At 39.6% G+C, this 19,020-nt stretch overlaps 3 protein-coding genes across 3 annotated transcripts; 1 reads left to right on the forward strand and 2 right to left on the reverse strand.

Moving 5' to 3' along the window:
* Positions 1-315: 315 nt before the first annotated feature.
* Positions 316-9,072, reverse strand: LOC145889929 (uncharacterized). The gene is made up of 21 exons (XM_082980979.1): positions 9,015-9,072; positions 8,339-8,434; positions 7,837-7,944; positions 7,457-7,597; positions 7,036-7,162; positions 6,431-6,597; positions 5,880-6,148; positions 5,418-5,593; positions 4,980-5,155; positions 4,648-4,805; positions 4,241-4,439; positions 3,702-3,927; positions 3,293-3,445; positions 2,654-3,186; positions 2,433-2,570; positions 2,155-2,364; positions 1,837-1,965; positions 1,682-1,767; positions 1,337-1,451; positions 702-974; positions 316-494 (listed from the first exon to the last, which is right to left on the reverse strand). The coding sequence occupies exons 1-21, from the start codon at positions 9,070-9,072 to the stop codon at positions 316-318; spliced, it is 3,717 nt and encodes a 1,238-aa protein (XP_082837105.1).
* A 1,843-nt stretch (positions 9,073-10,915) lies between these two features.
* LOC145889561 (uncharacterized) lies at positions 10,916-13,331 on the forward strand. Its single transcript, XM_082980539.1, has 4 exons — positions 10,916-11,028; positions 11,363-11,506; positions 11,826-11,936; positions 13,133-13,331. Exons 1-4 carry the CDS (start codon positions 10,974-10,976, stop codon positions 13,228-13,230), a joined length of 408 nt encoding a protein of 135 aa, XP_082836665.1. The 5' UTR covers positions 10,916-10,973; the 3' UTR covers positions 13,231-13,331.
* Positions 13,332-14,651: 1,320 nt separating this feature from the next.
* LOC145889782 (intelectin-1-like) lies at positions 14,652-15,531 on the reverse strand. Its single transcript, XM_082980813.1, has 2 exons — positions 15,007-15,531; positions 14,652-14,894 (listed from the first exon to the last, which is right to left on the reverse strand). The coding sequence occupies exons 1-2, from the start codon at positions 15,514-15,516 to the stop codon at positions 14,652-14,654; spliced, it is 753 nt and encodes a 250-aa protein (XP_082836939.1). The 5' UTR covers positions 15,517-15,531.
* Positions 15,532-19,020: the final 3,489 nt, after the last annotated feature.

Genomic DNA, 19,020 nt, shown 5'->3' on the forward strand with positions numbered 1-19,020 from the left:
TTACAGGTCTTGCTCCCAAAACACAGATCTAAGATAATTTGCTTTAAAAGTTTAAACGATCAAAGGCGAGTTTTCCAAAAAAAAAAACGGAAAGGATTTGAAAAATTAGGTTTAGTGTAGAGCGTTACGTTGTGACCGTAACCACTTGTAAACTGTATAGTTTTCCCGATACATTGCGGAAAAAGTTGGTGATAATAACAACGACGGTGAATATCACGAACTTGTCAACTATTGATGACGTCATCTACGCAAAGTTTTCCTTCCTCAAAAGTTTCAACTTTCCACACATCGTCGAATACAAAGAAATCGTCATCTTCACTTCATCATATATCGCTTTAACATTCCGGATCCGTTAGCCATCCACACCACTACTCTATCTTCCCATTGTGACGTCACACAGCTAATGACGTACTTGGATGTTTTACCCTTGCGTGGTTCAATTTTCGTTGACAGTGGCGTCCAATCCATACCTTCGGGAAGGAGATTTGATATACCTGAGAATATAAAGAAAAATTCCTATCTTAAATCGATTGTAGAAAAATTCTCTCAGTTCAACAATATAATCAGAGGTCAAATAAAAATCAGTTTTACTTTTGGTCCTGTGATATTTTTAAATGGTTGGAGGGGTCGCGAACGAGTGTTGAGACTTTATTTATAATTATTTTCCCCTTGCATTCCTGTAATTCTATTTTCTCACTAACCTGCTCTATGATAAACTTGACCATCTTGCGTCACCACAAATACGTATTTGGAAGCAACGCAAAAATCTTCAACCCGTAACTTCGTCCGATTGAAAGTAGGATTGGAGACGTTTACAGTCCTTCCAACACCTGTCAGATCGTCCTCAGGCGTCTGTTCCTCTATTCTCGTTAAACCGTCAGGTGGCGCTGAAGCAGTAAGTTCTCCATTCTGACTCAGTTTCCACGAGGTTGCATCGGATTTAAATTTTTTGGTTCCTTTGTTCGTCGGAAAACCTGAAAGCAAATCGTTTATATTTGTGAGTGGTAAAAAAGGTGATACATAACAATTTGGAACAGACCATGCCAACATGGCAATATACATGTATTTCCATATTGCGTAGAAAGCATGCTGATTCTGATAGTGTAACAAGTGCTTTGTGTAATTTATAACTGAAAAGGACAGTGATCGCCAGGTAACCGATCACATGTTATTGACTTAACATCCGATAATAAACAACCAGAAATCCATTAGGTTTTTTATATCTATTTGACGCATTTTTGCAAACTTAACTGATGCCAAACATATTCGTAATTAATGTTCTTTGCTGACTCTACTAACTGCAAATATGTAGCCGACTTGATATTTTTTCCCGTACCTCTTACTTGTTGCCAATACCAACCGGTTGGTGAGGTTGGGGAAATACCCCTTCTTTCGTAAGCACGACCACAGTCGGGTATTGATATCGTAACTGTTGTTCTCACCACTCTTACCTTTACAAAAAAATGGCAAAGTAAATAAGTGACATTGACTCGAATTTTTTTTTTGGAGAACGTTTATGCATACGTTGAATACAATACCAATATGCGCTTTAATATCATAATGTGCTACCACCCCTTATGATTACTACGCCAATGACTTGAAACAGCATGTATGATCTATTTTTGTGGGAAAATGTTTGTTATTACTGAGGGGTAAGTTGTCTACGACCGTACAGTGTTACCTGTGTTGTGTTGTTGACATTCACGCTCTCTTGACAAGACCTTAACCCTCGTTTGTCCACCTGAATCCAACCAAGACTTTTTTCATCTGAAAAAAATCCCTTTTGTTCATATTTGCTGTGAAAAGCAAAAAAAGAATGAAAAACGACGTCTTCACCTTGTTTTGAGAAGACTTTATACCCAATGCTGTTGTTTAAATAAAACACGTTTCCCACTTCGTTCACCATCCAAGTCCCTGCCATTCCCGATGACAACGAATCAATGGTAGCTTTGTTACGCTTTCTGCCTGTCATGCGGAAGAAATACGTTTAATTGCAAAAATGAATTAATTCGTTTGAACTGATTATTGTATGTTGGCATTTCCAGTGCTATTGTATAAAGTGCCATGTTTAAAAGATTTTTTTCTTTAATTATTGTTGCGGGAACAACATATAAGAGTCTAGGTAATGTAATTCTTTTATAATGCATTCCCCACTTTGTTCAAATGTGTCGACATTCAGTTGCATTTTGGTGCATTCTGGCCTCATAACACTCCATTTTCCGTCATCGTCACATTGCGTCACTGGAACACCCTTTATGACGTAACCAGAGAAACAATCGAAGAAGCATTGTGATCCAACAAAGGTGGCGTTCGAGCATTCAACATTTCCATTTGAAAAGTTTCTTATTTCCGGGCAACTTAAGGCTGTAAAAAGCAGCAGAATCTTGCATTGTTTGCTTGGCATAAACACAGTTGACGGAAAAAAGACTTACGCGGACATGTTTGTGTGTTGCAGAAGGTACCTTGTGTTGAGTTGCCAAGGCAACTATCGTTTCCATTGGCGTTTAGACAATCCCTCAATCTAAACTTTATCCCACCACCGCATGTAACGGTGCAAGAAGTCCAGTTACCTGAACATAAGTTATACTTAAAATGACACAGGGTGATAAGAAATAAAGGTTGGATGATGATATGGCCCAGGACGTATACTTACCCCACTGCGACCATTTCGGGCAGACGATCTGTTCACATTCTTTTGTTTCGTTCGCGAATCCAGCGCAGTCGTCGCCGAGCAAATAATTTGTTTTGTTTGTTCGGTTTCGCGTTGCTGACGTCACACCCTTTATGGACGGTTCATTCAAAACTTCGAGACAATTCCTTCCTCTGTTTATTTGCCCTCTTCCACATGATTGTGAACAGCTTCCCCACGACAACCACTGTGACCACTGATAGCATGGTCCCACGTCACAATTAGTGGACTGTGACGTCATATTTAATGACGTCACGTTGTTTTCTGCTCCACTTGTGCTGTTGATGGAACTGCAACCTGCGTTTCCCGGCATTCCGTTCTCACAGTATCGATGACGTAATCTTTGTCCTGTGTGTCCACACGTGGCACTGCAGGCGCCCCAGGGCCCCCATGAGCCCCATTTAGGACAGGGACGTATATTACATTGGATGTTTCTGATTTTTCCGCCCCCTCCACACGACGATGTATTGCCGTAAAGGCAGCGACGAAACTTTTGCCTTAACAAATAATATGCAATCATTGTAGCATTTTAAGCAAGGTTTACGAAACTTATGTTTAAAGCATGCAATGACAACGGAAAACCTTGTTTATTATTAATCTTACTTTAGTCCTGTGGTTCCACATGTTTCGCTGCAGCTGCTCCAGGATGTCCATGGACTCCACGTTGGGCAAGGTCGTTTATTGCATTGTGACGTAGTTACGTTTGTCCCTTGGCAACTTTCAGGGACTCCGTTAAGGCAGATTCGAGACTTTTGTCTGTAAAACGACATAAAGTTTCTGAAAATCGGCTGTTAAAATATTTTTTGGGGGTATTGATATACTTTGCATATAAACAGTTAAAACTAATACTGCGAGTTTGATCGAGCGTTTTTTTCTTTCGTTTGTTTAAATTAAATTTTACGTCAAACAAATGTGTATAAGAGGCCGAACAAAAAAGTCGTAGAACACCAAATTTTAGAAACCAAACACGGTACAAATAATTCAGGCAGCAGAAACCTCTCCTGAAACTTACCTTACGCCAGATGTACCGCAAGACGTGGTACAGGGGGACCAATCTCCCCAAGCACTCCAAGTTGGACATTTGTTTGTGTTGCAACGCCTTCTCTCGTCAGGCTGACCTCTGCCACATTCACCATCAGTTGCCCGCAGACCTTGTCTGACACAAAACCTCTCTCTTGTTTTCCATCCACTGTTGCAGGTCTTTGTGCAGCTTGACCAAGAACTCCACTTGCCCCATTCTGTTGATAGGTTAAGGTACGTAAGAAATGTAGTTACGATTGCATTGTGTTGTTGTTCAGTACAAATCGCCACATTTGTTTCATTGTGTGAATAAAATCAGAATAAGCATTACAAATTTGAAAAACTTTTCTACTTAAGATGTTATAGGGATTGTAATTATGATACATGATAATTACCCATTTGATTTCGTCACACCAGTGTCTACTATTCTAAATTACCGTGGAACCAACATCCAGAGGAAGCTGTGTAGTGGAGCACATGCAGACTAAACTGAACAGCCCGTGTTGACCAGTTTTCTCTACGATTTCTTACCTGCTAATAAAGTGCAACTTCTGTTCTTCCCTACTACCATGCCAGTTTCCATGGCAATCCACCCTTCGAACCGTTCAACGCTAATGTAAACACCGGGGAATCCCGGGTTTGCGCAACCGTGGCCGAATGACGTCACACCAGCAATATACCAGCGGCAAGTGGAACATCGCTGACATACAAGGGGTCCACCGCTATCACCCTACAATATAACTTTTTTTTTCCAACTGTATTTGGTTTTGGGATCGTTTCACTGCAAGTTTCGTAAAAGTGAATCTGGGACTAACCTAGGCTATTGCAAAATCATCCAAGACGCCTAATCTGAAAAATTATATATACTCACCCTTCTGGCACTTATTGCAAATATCTGAGATGGAGGAACAAGATCGACCACTGTAAGGAACATTTACCTGACAACTGTCTTTTCCACCGTTTCTTTGATCTCCCGCACAAAATTGATATTCCTTCAGGTTCCATCCACGTGATAAGTAAGATCTTCTACATTGATGTTTATTTACTATCGGCAAGGCAACTTGCTGCAACACTGGAGCCAGTTCACCCTTAAAACCTGTCAAGAACAAACACACAGTCTTTGTAACACCGGATACTTAATGTGTGGGTTTTGAATTGGAGTCCGAGTGACAGTGATTTTGTGTTCCTGCTACACCGTATTTACAATCGGGTTTATCTGCAACCCTCGGAAGGTATGTTAGTTGTTGTAACGAAAAAATCAATACTTTACCTAATGTTCCAAATCCAGTAGCGTAACACACTTTACTTTCCGTGGGTAATTCCCCGTTGGGTAAACAAACAGGACTTGCAAAAATCGTGACGTCAAAAGGGCGGTCCACCTGGATGAGCGCTATGTCGTTTTCCGGAAAGTTAAACATCGGGTGGACGACAATGGTTTTGTCCACTCTGTGACGAATAACCGTTACGTTGGCTGATATTGAGATACAGTGTATCTACTTTATTAAAACTGTATACAAAACTGAAACTTTATACAACTAATATATCTGGGACACCAAGTCCCGAAAATGACAATCACTGTTTCAATGAAAACTGAACATTATGGTGTCAATGATACGATGAAAGCCCACCTTTCCTTTTCAATTATGGGTGCTTCATTAATAAAAAGCATGACGAAAATTTTTGAAGATTTTTGATGTTTATTTCGTACCTAATTTGTCGACTTCTCTCGTATTTCAATGTCTGGTTAAACATTCCTACGCTTATGACGACAGCTCCGTGACGTAATACATCGTGGTCTTTGAAGCAGTGAGCGGCCGACAGAACCCAACGGTGATGTACAAGAGTCCCTCCGCACAAATTTCTTTCACCAATCAGTAAGCGAGCCTGATATAACAACACCACCATTTGCCGCCCAGTTTATTTTAAAGGACAGAACTTTGGGGTTTGCGGTACAATTTGAGTGCAGAGTTTCTGTCTATATTCGCGCTTTTATTGAAAGAAGATATGATTAAAAGCAGAAAAGGGGCTGTGATGTGCATTTGTGGGACGTGGCTACACTTTTGCTAGGTTGGAAGCAGAAACTTTCCTACCATTCGGATATTTATCAAAACAATTTTTCCGGAATGTTCGTGAAAGCCAAAAACAGTTTCAAATATTTAGATTATCTCACCATCCACGGCCACCTTCCCAACTTCGCATCTTCTCCTCCGACGATCCTCTGCAAATCATCTTCGGTATTCCTTCCGCATCCCCTCTCCATCCTGTAATCTTCCTCATCGCTAATGCAACACCCGTTCTTCTTCCCATACCTCCTGCTGTATCCATCCACGCAGGATGATCCCGATATAGGAGGAGGAGTCCGGATGCAGGAAAACGATCCAGGAGAATTAACACACGTTTCGTCGCATCCACCGTTCCAAAAAGAACACTCGTTTATATCTGGTAAATAAAACAGTTTCGCTTTGATAATAACACGAAGTCAAACTTAAAACTTTTCTGAATTACGAACAATTTTTTTTTTGTCAACAAACCAAACATACTTGCTTTAATTAAGAAAAACGCGTGCAATTGACTTTCTTTGCAACAAAATCTTTGGTGAGTAAAACATTTTTACGATTCCACTTTTCTGTTGTGTAATGCAAACACTCCCTTGTGCCCTAAACTTGTTTGCAGTGGTATTGCGCCTGCTTGTTTACAAAACACATGGATTGAGTTCCTCACCTTCACACTCCTGCGTCAGTGCGGACCACTTGAAGCCTGTTAAACACTTGGTGTCGTTGCAGGATGGGTTCCGACACGGAGGTACAGCATCTCCAAGCAGAGAACCGTCTCTGCTTGTAGCGACCGCTAGATGGGAGAGTGTGGGAGCGCATGGTGGAAGAAAACATCTACATAGAGACAGAGTTGGGAGGGTATTTGACCCAACTACTAGGAAGAAAATCTGAATGGGATTCGTGGCCAGGATAACGTGAGTTCGAATCCCGGTGCGGCAAAAAAGAAGGTCCTGTCTGGATATTTACTAAAATGGTTGGCGCTGTTTTCAAACCCAGAAAAAACTGTATTTTGGATTTAATAACTGGATTTCCTTTCCAGGTATGAAAAAAATTGAAATAACCAAACAGCATGCAACCTGTTCAACTTTTAGGGTGATCTTGAAATTGTATTTCTGTAAATTTGCTCCACAGAATAATTGATTTGGAATTTCTTGCAGGATTTATTTTGATAACATTCTTAAAAAAACAATAAGCCTCACGTTTGCTATCTTCGTGAAAAATTGTCTATATGGTAGCCCACTTACTGTAGTCGAATCCTACCCCTTAGCTTACCTTTTCACTTCCTGGGAGGAACCCACACAGTTTTGTTGCGAAGAATTTCCGCATGACCTTGATCTTTTCGCGACACCCTCGGAGCAGGAGGAGGAGCAGTCACTCCAACTTCCCCACTGACTCCATTCTGTTTGATTTTGTGCAACTTTTTGTCAATCTTTATAAATTATGTTGTAGATCCTCTAATATTAGTTGTGATAAAACAAGGTGGCCAGGGGTGTACAATTGTACATAAAACCGGTATGTGGCAAGATAATAGTTGGCTATTTCATATCTATATGCTTGGCTCTTCACTATTGATAACGCTATTGGTAGGTGGAGGGAATATAAAACGATTTTATGATCGTTGCACATAAGGTTCAACGATAGATCAATCATTTATCAACACATCAAAGCATTCGGCGTAATTACTCCATCTTACCTGGACATAATGGAGTGTTGCATGGAGTTGTTTCAATCGCGTTCCCTTCGCATTGTGTTTTGCTGCAAGTTCGAATTCTGTTTCTGGTTCCTCCGTTGCAAGTCTTTGAGCATGTCGACCATTCCGACCAATTGAGCCACTCTGAAACACGAGGATAAAAAACTGATTTTAACAAGTTTAAGATAAACCAAAGCTGCTACTGAAATAGCTTCAACGCCAAGAACCGAAAAATCTATGAAAGAAACCTGTTTTAAATGGGAGTTATACAAAGAATTATAATGTGTTGACTTTACTACAAAAAAAACACATTCACAATTATATCCATTAACTGCACAACACAATCCATTCATTCAAACCAGTTCGAGGTTTAACAAACTCACCTGATACCTGGCAACAAGTTCGTACACAGAGAGTTCGCACAGAGAGATGACTGCACGTAACGCTCGTCACGAGTTCCGCACATTTGTCAACCCAGTCTGGACACATACCTGAAAACATGTCTTTATCAATGCTCTGTTTATATCGGTTGATATGTGGTATTTTCATTCTTTTATCTTATGTATTTTTATTTGGTTTGCAGTCAAGATAAGACCGCGTCATTTTATTGTAACAGGTTGCTAGAAATAGTATAAATATGCTGCTACGAAAAAACTTATCCGTGATAACAATTAGGGTGGTTTTACAATTTCGTTATGTTTTGTATCGTGTTAATCGATTATGGGAATCTTCTTCCATGCTGTTCCAATCGTCGTGACGATTTCCACCTAATATACTTTATACCACAAACATAGAAGCGTTTAATTCCAAGTTGCAATCTAGCAGCGAAATAAATATATTGTCTTAATAACGAAGCAAACAGATTTGGATCGGGTTACAACTTACAACAAGTCTTCCTACAAAGCTGCGCTGTCGTTCCACCGCAAATATGTGGCTTTAGTTTCTTGCATTGAACGCTTGATATGACGTCTGAACATCCATCTGAAGAGGTGAAATACATAAGGTTAGTGAAATTTAAATGATAAATTGCATGTTTGATCTCCACTTCAAACTTTCGAAAAATCTGTCCTTCTGGCACAATTAAACGTAATCTTTATTCACCGACGTTTTACTTTTCAGCTAGATTTCCTCAGAGTAATGGGTAATGTGCCAGGAGAACAGATCAATTAAAATACAATTACATATATACAGCAACATAATATTTTCGAAAAGTCCTTACTTTTTGACATTATTAAAAGGATAATAAATAGTATTGCAAGTTACCTGCATACAATAAACATGCACAAAGAAAAGAAAGCACAGCAACACAAAAACAACGATGATGCATAACTTGCAGCTGTAGTTGAATTTCTTGCTGTAGATAAAGATGTATTGTTGAAAGAAAACCACTCGCGTTCGTAAACCAGCTGACAAATGGTTTGCCGACTAATAACCTTCCTACCCTCCTAAAATGTTGCTTCTTTCCTCTAAACTGTTCCTCGTTTTGAAAGGTGGAAATCTTGTGACAAAATATGTCACGAAAGTTTAATATTGTAATGACGTGGGACGGTGGCAGTCGAACGCCCCAGCAAGACGACGTCTTTCAACGTGGGGTTCATACCAGACACGTCAGTAGCCATGTTTATGCTACGTAACTGCACACGCAGTACAGCCTTCTAATAACTGCGTGTGCTTTAATGTTTGGGTTTGCGTCGAATTGCAGTGTCCGATTCATCATTGGAGAGATTGAACTTTATATTCTCTTAAGGTTAACAGGGAGATTTTATGTTCCATTGTCTATTTTGTGGAAAATTGTTTGTGTTAGCATCAAAACGTAATATTTGCTTTCATTTTTCAGACAATTTTACGTCGTCATCTGCGCGTGTTCTGTTGACAGTTTTTAAAAAACTACTTGTGATAAAGTGTGGACAGAAGACGTGTGGTATAAGTTATGACAAGACAATAAATCATTCTCCCATCCCAGTCTGCCAACCATGTGATTTTAATTTTCTGCTCTGTCTCCTTTCAACACAAGGTGTTTAACTTGAACGTGCCCGAGGTTCTGTATTTGACATTTACCGGTACACTCTTCACACCCCATCATTCATGGTCACAAATTTGTTTCGCGATGCCGCGTTGCTTGCTATGCTTAAGTATACTTGCGTGTAATTGTCGGCGATGAATTCGGATGAACAGCGAGTTCTTTTCAGGAATAAAACCCTCGACGACGTCGGCTTCAAATCGGTATTTGTGTTTAAGAGTAGGAAATGTGTTGTTGCATCAATTTAACCAACGCAGTAGGGTTCAGTGTTATTGCATGACAAGACATGACATTATTTTAACCACAAAGAAGTCAGCAACGATATTCTGCACGCCAATGCGTGGAAGGCCAAACAGTGTTCGAATTCGCATCATTTATGTCCCCCCATGAAAAAAACACGAGTGTTTTTAATACCAGGAACAGTACAATGGCATCTACCTGTTATTACAGCACATTGGGCCTTTTGTAACGTTATTTTCTTTGCTTTCTCAAAAATAAAAGCTTTTTGAAAAGGAAAGCAGAGTTTTATTATCGTAACAACCACCTCCGCGACAATAGGTGACAACAATACCTCGCTTTTAGTGACGAGAGAACAAACAACCTTGCCCAACGTAGAAGATTGCTACAGAGAATATGGGATATGCTCGGCAATTGTCCAATGGTATTTTTTGTTGTAGCGGGACACAATATTGATAATGTTAGAACGAAGCAGATCCTGCATCAGTGTAAATTTTCTGAAATTATTTAAAAATGCGTCCTAACCAAAATTTAAACAACTAAACGTAATAACAATGAGAATAAATAAAAGCTTCCATGTTCAAAAGAACAATATTAATCTCAATGAACACAACTTCTTCAGGTTTATAAAAAACTATGCGTGGGGCGCTATTATTTTGTCAAGATTTGACGTTGGCGATGCAGATTTAACTAAGATATAACGTAAAGGTAGCACAGAAAATGTCGACAAAGCCATCAACTTCCTATTAAAGGGTCATTCAATCGTGACAAAAGACGCGCTTGGTCGCAACCCGTCCTGAATGGAAGATTTGATCATATAAGAGAAACGGTTTGGCGTGCCGGGATCGTACGTACGGATGTTTGTATTCAACGGTTGAACAAAACTGTTCAAACAACATTGTATGTGACGAAAAAATATCTGTTTGTTGTGGCGTTGACGTGGAAACGCATTTATCCGCATTTAAGAACCTCAAGCAGTTGGCACAATGTTTAGTGCTCCCTACTTAAGCTCTTGGCGCCAGTGGGTATATTTTGAGTTAGTTTTTCATCTGTACTTCAGTGGCTAGCATAATTTAATGCAAGATAACTTTGGCAGCTAAGCGATAAGTATTGGTATTTTGTTCAAGAAAAAAAATGTCACATTAACGCAATTGCGATGAATACGTTTAAAGTTGAAAACAAAATATTAAAAAAACGTTTTCTTTATAGGTTTTAATACATTTTTTTTTGTGTAAATCTTAATAATCCTTCTTCACTCACAAGATGAACAACAAATTCCTGATCGGTTTGGGTCTTCTCGTGGCTTGCGCTACCATTGGTAAATTTTACTGGCGCTAAACTATTGTTAATTTAAATGATTTGTGTTGATATTAATCCAGGGCTGTATCTCATACGAAATACCGCAATTTAATTGCATTCTGTCAGTTGTATCCGCAGTTTTAACTGTAAATTGTAATCTTTATGACTTTTTGGTAATGATTAACTTTCAAGTGTGTATACCCTAAATAAATATTATTTGTTTTCATGCATGTTTGAAAATACAATGTATTGCAAAACTGCCATACACAGTCATTTCAGTTCGTCCAACTGTTCTATTCCATTATATGGGACAATTTTATCCTGTCGAATAAACCGTATCTTTGCTTTTATAGCCACCGGCATCGAATGCTACGTATGTTCTTACTCCAGCGGCCTTGTTACCACCGGCAGCCAATGCAGCGGACCAACTCCAAGTGCCAGCTTTTTGATAAACTGCACGTCCAGCAACTGCATTCATGTTGTCGGCACTGTATCTGGTATGAATGTAACGTCAGGATTTTTAGAAATCTGCAAGAATACGTCCTTAATTTGTAAACCGAAGCCATATTTAAACAACACACAAGAAACGAGCAACTTTTATTGGAAATTTGTATGTGTTGTTACAATATAAGCGATTTGCAGGATTCGTTTCAACAATCCAAATTCTACAAAAAGTTGCTCACATCAAAAGGAATTTCAATTCACCATAAGCTTCTCTGCAAGTTAAAAATAATGGTTTAACTAACTTAGGGATCCGCTCATCGTAAAACGTTCTGGCTTGGTTAATGCAGTTAAAAAAAACCTCACTGTTTACAGCGGCCGGTGTGACCCAGACTACAGTGACAAGATCGTGTGGAACGGCCGGGATTACAACTGGATGTCAGTCAGTGTCCAGCGTTGAGACTTGCACCTACTCTTGCACCACTGGTAAGTGTATTATGTGGGTTCGCATCACATGTCCTTCCTCTGACCTACTTTTAGTTTGTACCAGATCGTGGATGTGTTTTGTCTCTCGTAATTATACGCGTTTTGCAGAAGATAAAAGTGAAACAATTAACAACATATGAATGAATATAGAGTTATTTTTTCGCCGAGCCGAGGTTTCTTAACGCAACAAGTATTATTTTCTGCCCAACAAATCTCCCAAACGGGAGTCGGGTCATTTTTTTCCCGAGCACCGCAGTTGTCAAAACTGTAAAAATATTAGTTTACCGACTCGGTAACTCACCGACAAACCTTAGAGTTCACAATAAATGCCGCGTTCGACATACAAGCCGTGCAGTCACTTGTTTAGACAGAAACAATGGGCATTGTTGTCTGATAAAAGGCAGCTCAAGACTCCATTGTAATGGCGCGTCTTATGGCTGAGCATCCGTGATAAATTAGGGGGTTGGTGTTTGCTGTTGCGGAATCACATGAATAGAGTCGCTTAGCGACCGAACAAATACGTTAGCAACGGCGGAACAAAAACAAACAGTTATAAAGCAATGGGAGGTAGCGAAGCAACTGACATACTAATTTTAAATTGGAACCGTTTCTTGAAAGAAACTCGCAGCGACAACATCACCTGGTCGCATTTTGCTTGGTGTAGAAACTGATAAAACTTGTACCAACAATTTTTTTGGAACAGAGCGAACCCAAAACCGCAAGTTTGCTTTCAGAAAAAGTCCCACGCGTAAAAACGAATTTGATTACGTTGTTGGTATGCCCCACGTTCAAATAACATTCCTGATCTCGCAGAACGAATATTATGACATATTTGGCGCAATGTCAATCATTTTTCACCTTGTAAATACACATTTTTACCGTTGCTAACTAAGAGCCTTAATACCTTACACAAGCAGAACACGGTTTCCGCTATGTTTTCTGATTTAATTCAGTGTTTGCCAACCTGTGATGGTAAATTCGCGAGAATTTATAAAATAGGATTTGATGATTTTGAAAAGGTTTGGAACAATAAGATTTTATAACTTTGCTTTGTGTACAGAACTATGATAATCATTTGAGCCAACTTAGTTTATGCCTTTTAACCTGACGTTTTTTCAACGAAAGTAGTAAAAAATCACATTTGATTCGCAAAAACCATAAACGTAATAATTTGTTTTTATTTTACATTCGTCTAGATCGATGCAACAGTGACAATGGTTCCAACAGCGTCAAGATGAGTGCAGTTATGATGCTCATGTCCCTAATGGCTGGGTTTCTATTCTCTAAATTCTAAATAACAGTCTCATATAATTATGCTTATGCTGTTCAAAGGCTTTAAATGTATCGCTGTAATTATTTGATTGTATATGGACGAAATAAACAAGTTCATTATGAGTGTTTGTGGATTTTAAGGATGCTCTTAATTCATTTTGTTTAAACTACTGAAATGCTCTTTACCAGTGAAAAAGCACAACCTCCTCGACTTGAATGTAAAAATTCACAACAATATCGGTCTGATATAGGGAAAGCGTTGTGGCGCAAAGACCCCCATGAGTTAAATGACGATTTGCATAAATCTTGAAAAGTCATTCGCATTAATTCCGAATATCTTTGATTCTTATAATCGTCACTTGTGGCCGAATCCCCGTTTCCGAATGTGTTTCTGTTCGCCCAAATCCCATCCCCCTCTGGTCGCAATGCGAACTTTGTATTCTGGGCCGCACGGTGGAGGTATTGAGTAACTCTGGACATAAGGATTGTGCGTCTACGTAAACACAAGTGCTTGTGCTTCAATATCATTCGTGCAAATGCATTGATGTATTTTAAATAATAGCAAGAATCAGTTATGAAATGACTACAGGAATAAGCCCGTGTAGGTTGGTGCTGAGGGACGAATCTGTCTTTTTACGTGCACGTCCGAGTTCCCGGAATATAATAAGAATCAGTGTATTAAGACGCAGTTGGCCTTACGGCAATTTGTAAAAGTGGCTCCGAAACCAACAAATAACTCCCCAAGAATAAAAAATAACCCCAGAAGCCATTTGTTTGAAGTTAAGCTTGGATCGGAAACTTAACATCTATAATCGTAAATCCTACCTTAGTTGGATTTTTTACTGGCGTTTGGTCTGTGTCTTTTATAAAATATATCGCTGTAATTATTTGATTGTACATGGACGAAATAAACAAGTTCATTATGTGTGTTTGTGGATTTAAAGTATGCGATTAATTCATTTTGTTCAATCTACTGAAATGTCATTAACCCGTAAAAAAGCACGGCATCCGTATATTCAATGTTAAAAATCACAATAATATCAGTCTGGTAGGACGAAGCCCTCTCATGTTATTTTGCATGAATCTTTTCTGAAAAGTCGTTTGCATCAATTCCGAATTCTTATAATCGTCACCACGTTGCCGAAATTGCTTTTGTTTGTCCAATTCCCATTGCCATCTGGTTGCAACGGGAACTTTGTGTTTTGGGTCGCACGGTGGAGTTATTGAGTAACTCTAGACATAGGATGGAGCGTCTACGCATCATTATTTTAGTACGTGTTTCAACTAAAACACTACTGGTGATTGTCCATTAAAACTTTTTCATGCTTTTTATTGTTCTGCACAATGCGTGATGCCATGACAAGTATAAACTCAGTTCCACGTTAACGTAGCTTTTATTTTATATTGACCCAAATAGCCAATACCTCATCGCGTCTATCTAGGTTAACGATAAAACAACATAAATGTGGTTTCAATAAGAAGACGATCTGCGCTCCAATCAACTCCGGTCCCGACTCCATTGTAGGCCATTCCAGAAAAGTCGCTACAATGTTTGCCGATGTAGTTGAAACCGGTTGATCCAATGCAGGAGATCTCACTACTTTGACCGTCTAAACTCATCTTCACTCCGGGACAAAACGCATAGGCGTATGTTCTGTCCGGGGTCCATCCCGTGAGTGTTCTGAACTATAAATGCCATATGTTTACATTGGAAGATCTGACTTTAATGTAATATATTTCATACCACGTTAAAAGATGAGAAAATAACGTGCGTTTATTGCTCCAAAGTTGTGTTTACCTGTATGTAGCCAGGAATAAGTTGAGATTGAACATTCGGTCCAAAATGTTGAACAACATCTCCCACAGAACCTTCATCAAACACGACGGGAAAACTCGGACCGTTGTCTTCTGGCCACGAATAAACTCCAGACCTGAGCGGGAAGACGTGGAAAAGCGTGTAAAGATTTCCTTTGTCGATAAACGCGTCCAAGAAATGGTCGTCGGTTCTGTATCGAAGATAAGCTGACGATCTCCAATCTTCCATCGGTGTCTCGTTGGGAACCTGCCAAACCATCAAATCACTCGCATCAATATCGAAATATCCTGGATTCTTATAATCGTCACTTGTGGCCGAAACCACGTTCCCGAATGTGTTCCTGTTCGCCCAATTTCCATCCCCCTCTGGTCGCAGTGGGGAATTTCCCTGCTCGCTCGACCATCTGTCCCCCCTAGTGCAGTAACCGTTGGTTTCAATGTTGTTTTCATGGATGGTGGCGATGAGAGTCCAACCTCCCAAATTAGTGATCATGTCACAATAGGCGAGGTACGGGACATTGTTGGAATCGTACAGAGTGTAGACACCGCTTTTCGGCCGCGCGGTGGAGTTGTTGAGCAACTCGAGACACGAGGACTGAGCGTCTGCGTGAAAAACATGCTTTGTTTTCTAGACCAACGCCAAATCGTTTCACTGCAATTCTAATTTTGCATTTCAGATGCTCATCCACCCTTTGGACTTTTCGAAACCCTACGGTAGCTTCAAGTCATTTATATTATTCATAATTTAGGTTTGCGGTATACTAGTCACTACCCTTTGGACGTTGGGATCTCACAGTAATCTCTATAAGTGGGGTGGCCGATATCTACCACCGCGTCGTGAGTTATGACTTCACTGAAAATGAGATATTTCCTTTCCCTATCTCCCGTTTCGCTTGGACGACTTTCATCCAGTCAACGCAACAACAACACAACGATATTTTTGTTTAACAATGCAAAAATGTATGTAACTTTCATATACCCATTAGGTTTGCACTTTTTTCATAAGACTATAACATTACTCTTGATTATCTCAACTTACGGGCATAGTAAATGTTCCCCCAAATGCTTACAAGAACGCACAAAAGAAAAGTAATCAGTTTCATTTTGTACAACTTCTAGCTGTGACAATAAAGCAATCGTTTACCCTTACAGTCAAAAGTTTTCAAAATTTTTGTCAACCCAATTTTCCAAACCGTCTCTTCGTTACTTTCAACCTCCCTTCAATGCTTTTTAACAAGATGAGTGCTAATTTAAGAATGCCATAGCAGGTGTATAATTTCTCATTCCATCACGGAAACAGCGTGGGAGTGAACGCAGCCGCTTTGTGCCAACAAGTGCTGTCCGTTTAACTGGATAAACTTAATGACAAATTTAGGGATGGATCAGCCGGTTTGCTGGTTGCAACCCACCACCTCCAAATGCAATCATCTGTATTGCTACGGCAGAAGGCGATTTTCGGTAAGGAAACCACCTCATTGCCCATGTCAATGTTTCATTAATACATATTTTGCTCGTGTTTCTCAATGCTTCCACGGAAACAACGTGGAGTAAATGTAGCCGTTTTTCTGCCAACAAATGAACTCGGTGTTCAAATAAGAGAAAGAACGTTAATCCAATACGTTAAAACGAATGGACGCATACATGACGTCATAATTGGGCCGCGATGTTTTTCATCCTATTATCTTGGGTGATCTTAATTGTGCGAAACACAGTCACGTGCGCGCGGATTGTCCGTTGTCACGTTCAAATAACATTCCTGATCTCGCAGAACGAATATTAAGACATATTTGGCGCAATGTCAATCATTTTTCACCTTGTAAATACACATTTTTTTCCGTTGCTAGCTAAGAGCCTTAATACCTTACACAAGCAGAACACGGTTTCCGCTATGTTTTCTGATTTGATTCAGTGTTTGCCAGCCTGTGGTAACGTGTGTCTGGGTGTGCAAAGGACGAAAACTTAAACAATGCTGTTTAGTTCTTTTATCGTTTGTTACGTCAAACTTATTCTATAAGAATTTTATGTTTGGGTCGCGAGAATTCACAAAATATGATTTGAATTTTTTTTGCAAAGGTTTGGAACAATAAGATTTCATAACTTTGCTTTGTGTACGGAACTATGACAATCATTTGAGCCAACTTAGTTTATGCTTTTTAACCTGACTTTTTTTTCAACGAAAGTAGTAAAAAATCATATTTGATTCGCAAAAGCCATAAACGTAATAATTTGTTTCAATTTTACATTCGTCTAGATCGATGCAACAGTGACAATGGTTCCAACAGCGTCAAGATGAGTGCAGTTATGATGCTCATGTCCATATTGGCTGGGTTTCTATTCTCTAAATTCTAAATAACAGTCTCATATAATTATGCTTATGCTGTTCAAAGGCTTAAAATGTATCGCTGTAATTATTTGATTGTATTTGGACGAAATAAACAAGTTCATTATGTGTGTTTGTGGATTTTAAGGATGCTCTTAATTCATTTTGTTTAAACTACTGAAATGCTCTTTACCAGTGAAAAAGCACAACCTCCTCGTCTTGAATGTAAAAATTCACAACAATATCGGTCTGATATAGGGAAAGCGTTGTGGCGCAAAGGCCCCCATGAGTTAAAAGACGCATTAATTCCGAATATCTTTGATTCTTATAGTCGTCACTTGTGGCCGAATCCCCGTTTCCCATCCCCTCTGGTCGCAATGCGAACTTTGTATTCTGGGCCGCACAGTGGAGGTATTGAGTAACTCTGGACATAAGGATTGTGCGTCTGCGTAAACACAAGTGCTTGTGCTTCAATATCATTCGTACAAATGCATTGATGTATTTTAAATAATAGCAAGAAATAGTTATGAAATGACTACAGGAACAATCCTGTGCAGGTTGGTGTTGAGGGATGGATCTGTCTTTTTACGTGCACGATATTCCCTAAACGGCCTAAAGTCAAAAAAGAATAACAGACCACCGCAGCGTCAATCTTTTCGAGTTTCCGGAATATAGTAAGAATCAGTGTATTGAGGCACTGTAGGCCTTATGGCAATTTGTGAAAGTGGCTCCGAAACCAACAAATAACTCCCCAAGAACAAAAAATAACTTCAGCAACCATTTTTTAAAGCTAAGCTTGGATCGGAAACTTAACCTCTTTTATCGTAAATCCTACCTGGCTTAGATTTTTTACTGGCGTTTGGCATGTGTCTTGTATACCTAATGGTTGACCCGCAACTGGTAAGAATAGTTTTTATCATTACTCAACTGTTGTGGATGTTTGTCACGTGATGATCTGTACAAACACAAGTTACGACGCCGAACAACTGTGTCGTTTCTCACGGGCAGAACCTTTTATATGGGTGTTATTACGAAACCCATTAACTACTGCTTGATAGTGTTTTTGCACATTATAAACTAAAATACTTTAAAGATGGAAATGGGTTGTTTTATCGCTAATCTAGGTATATTTTGCCAGTCATCTGTCCCTACGACTTCACAGCCTGTATATAAAACCAAGCCCCTTATGCTTTTTATAGCACTGACGATTTTGACGTATTTTCGGTAAAGCATTTAGTTTCCGTGAGCTGCACATAATTTACCACGGTTTCCAACGATAAGGTCTCATCAGTGCAGGTTGGTGTGACTACACGGACGACTTTGCCGACCAAACGGCCAGACAAAGACCTCCACTTTGTGGTGACTACAATCGTCTGCATCCGTTGGGCATCAAATTAGGTGCATCCTTACAGAGATAAGAAGATGGAAACACTACGGCCATTTGGTAGGCAAAGTCGTTTGAAGAGTCCCGCCAAGCTGCACCGATGAGACCCTTTAGGTCGAAACAGTAGCAAACTGTGTGTTGCTCAAAGAAATCCTTTTATTGACTTCACTTGCCTTTGTACTAATTGTCTAGGAGTGATCCAATTTTCGGTGTGGCTCGCAAAGTTCTTAACAGCAGGCTTTTTTCTACATATTTGTTTGCGTATCACGAAAACTCCACCCGTTCCTCAAATG

The sequence above is a fragment of the Ascidia mentula genome, chromosome 2 (assembly GCF_947561715.1).
Source record: "Ascidia mentula chromosome 2, kaAscMent1.1, whole genome shotgun sequence".
NCBI classification, from domain to species: domain Eukaryota; kingdom Metazoa; phylum Chordata; class Ascidiacea; order Phlebobranchia; family Ascidiidae; genus Ascidia; species Ascidia mentula.

What these genes read in the sequence shown, in the direction of transcription:
- LOC145889561 (XM_082980539.1), top strand. Translation starts at nt 10,974, where the DNA reads ATGAACAACAAATTCCTGATCGGTTTGGGTCTTCTCGTGGCTTGCGCT. An exon ending in CGTGGCTTGCGCTACCATTG is followed by an intron (nt 11,029 to 11,362) that starts GTAAATTTTACT and finishes TTGCTTTTATAG; the next exon opens with CCACCGGCATCGAATGCTAC. An exon ending in TGTTGTCGGCACTGTATCTG is followed by an intron (nt 11,507 to 11,825) that starts GTATGAATGTAA and finishes CACTGTTTACAG; the next exon opens with CGGCCGGTGTGACCCAGACT.
- LOC145889782 (XM_082980813.1), bottom strand. Translation starts at nt 15,516, where the DNA reads ATGATCACTAATTTGGGAGGTTGGACTCTCATCGCCACCATCCATGAA. An exon ending in TTATTCCTGGCTACATACAG is followed by an intron (nt 14,895 to 15,006) that starts GTAAACACAACT and finishes TGGCATTTATAG; the next exon opens with TTCAGAACACTCACGGGATG.
- LOC145889929 (XM_082980979.1), bottom strand. Translation starts at nt 9,072, where the DNA reads ATGGCTACTGACGTGTCTGGTATGAACCCCACGTTGAAAGACGTCGTC. An exon ending in TGGGAAGGTGGCCGTGGATG is followed by an intron (nt 5,594 to 5,879) that starts GTGAGATAATCT and finishes TTGTTATATCAG; the next exon opens with GCTCGCTTACTGATTGGTGA. An exon ending in ATGTCAACAACACAACACAG is followed by an intron (nt 1,452 to 1,681) that starts GTAACACTGTAC and finishes TTTTTTGTAAAG; the next exon opens with GTAAGAGTGGTGAGAACAAC.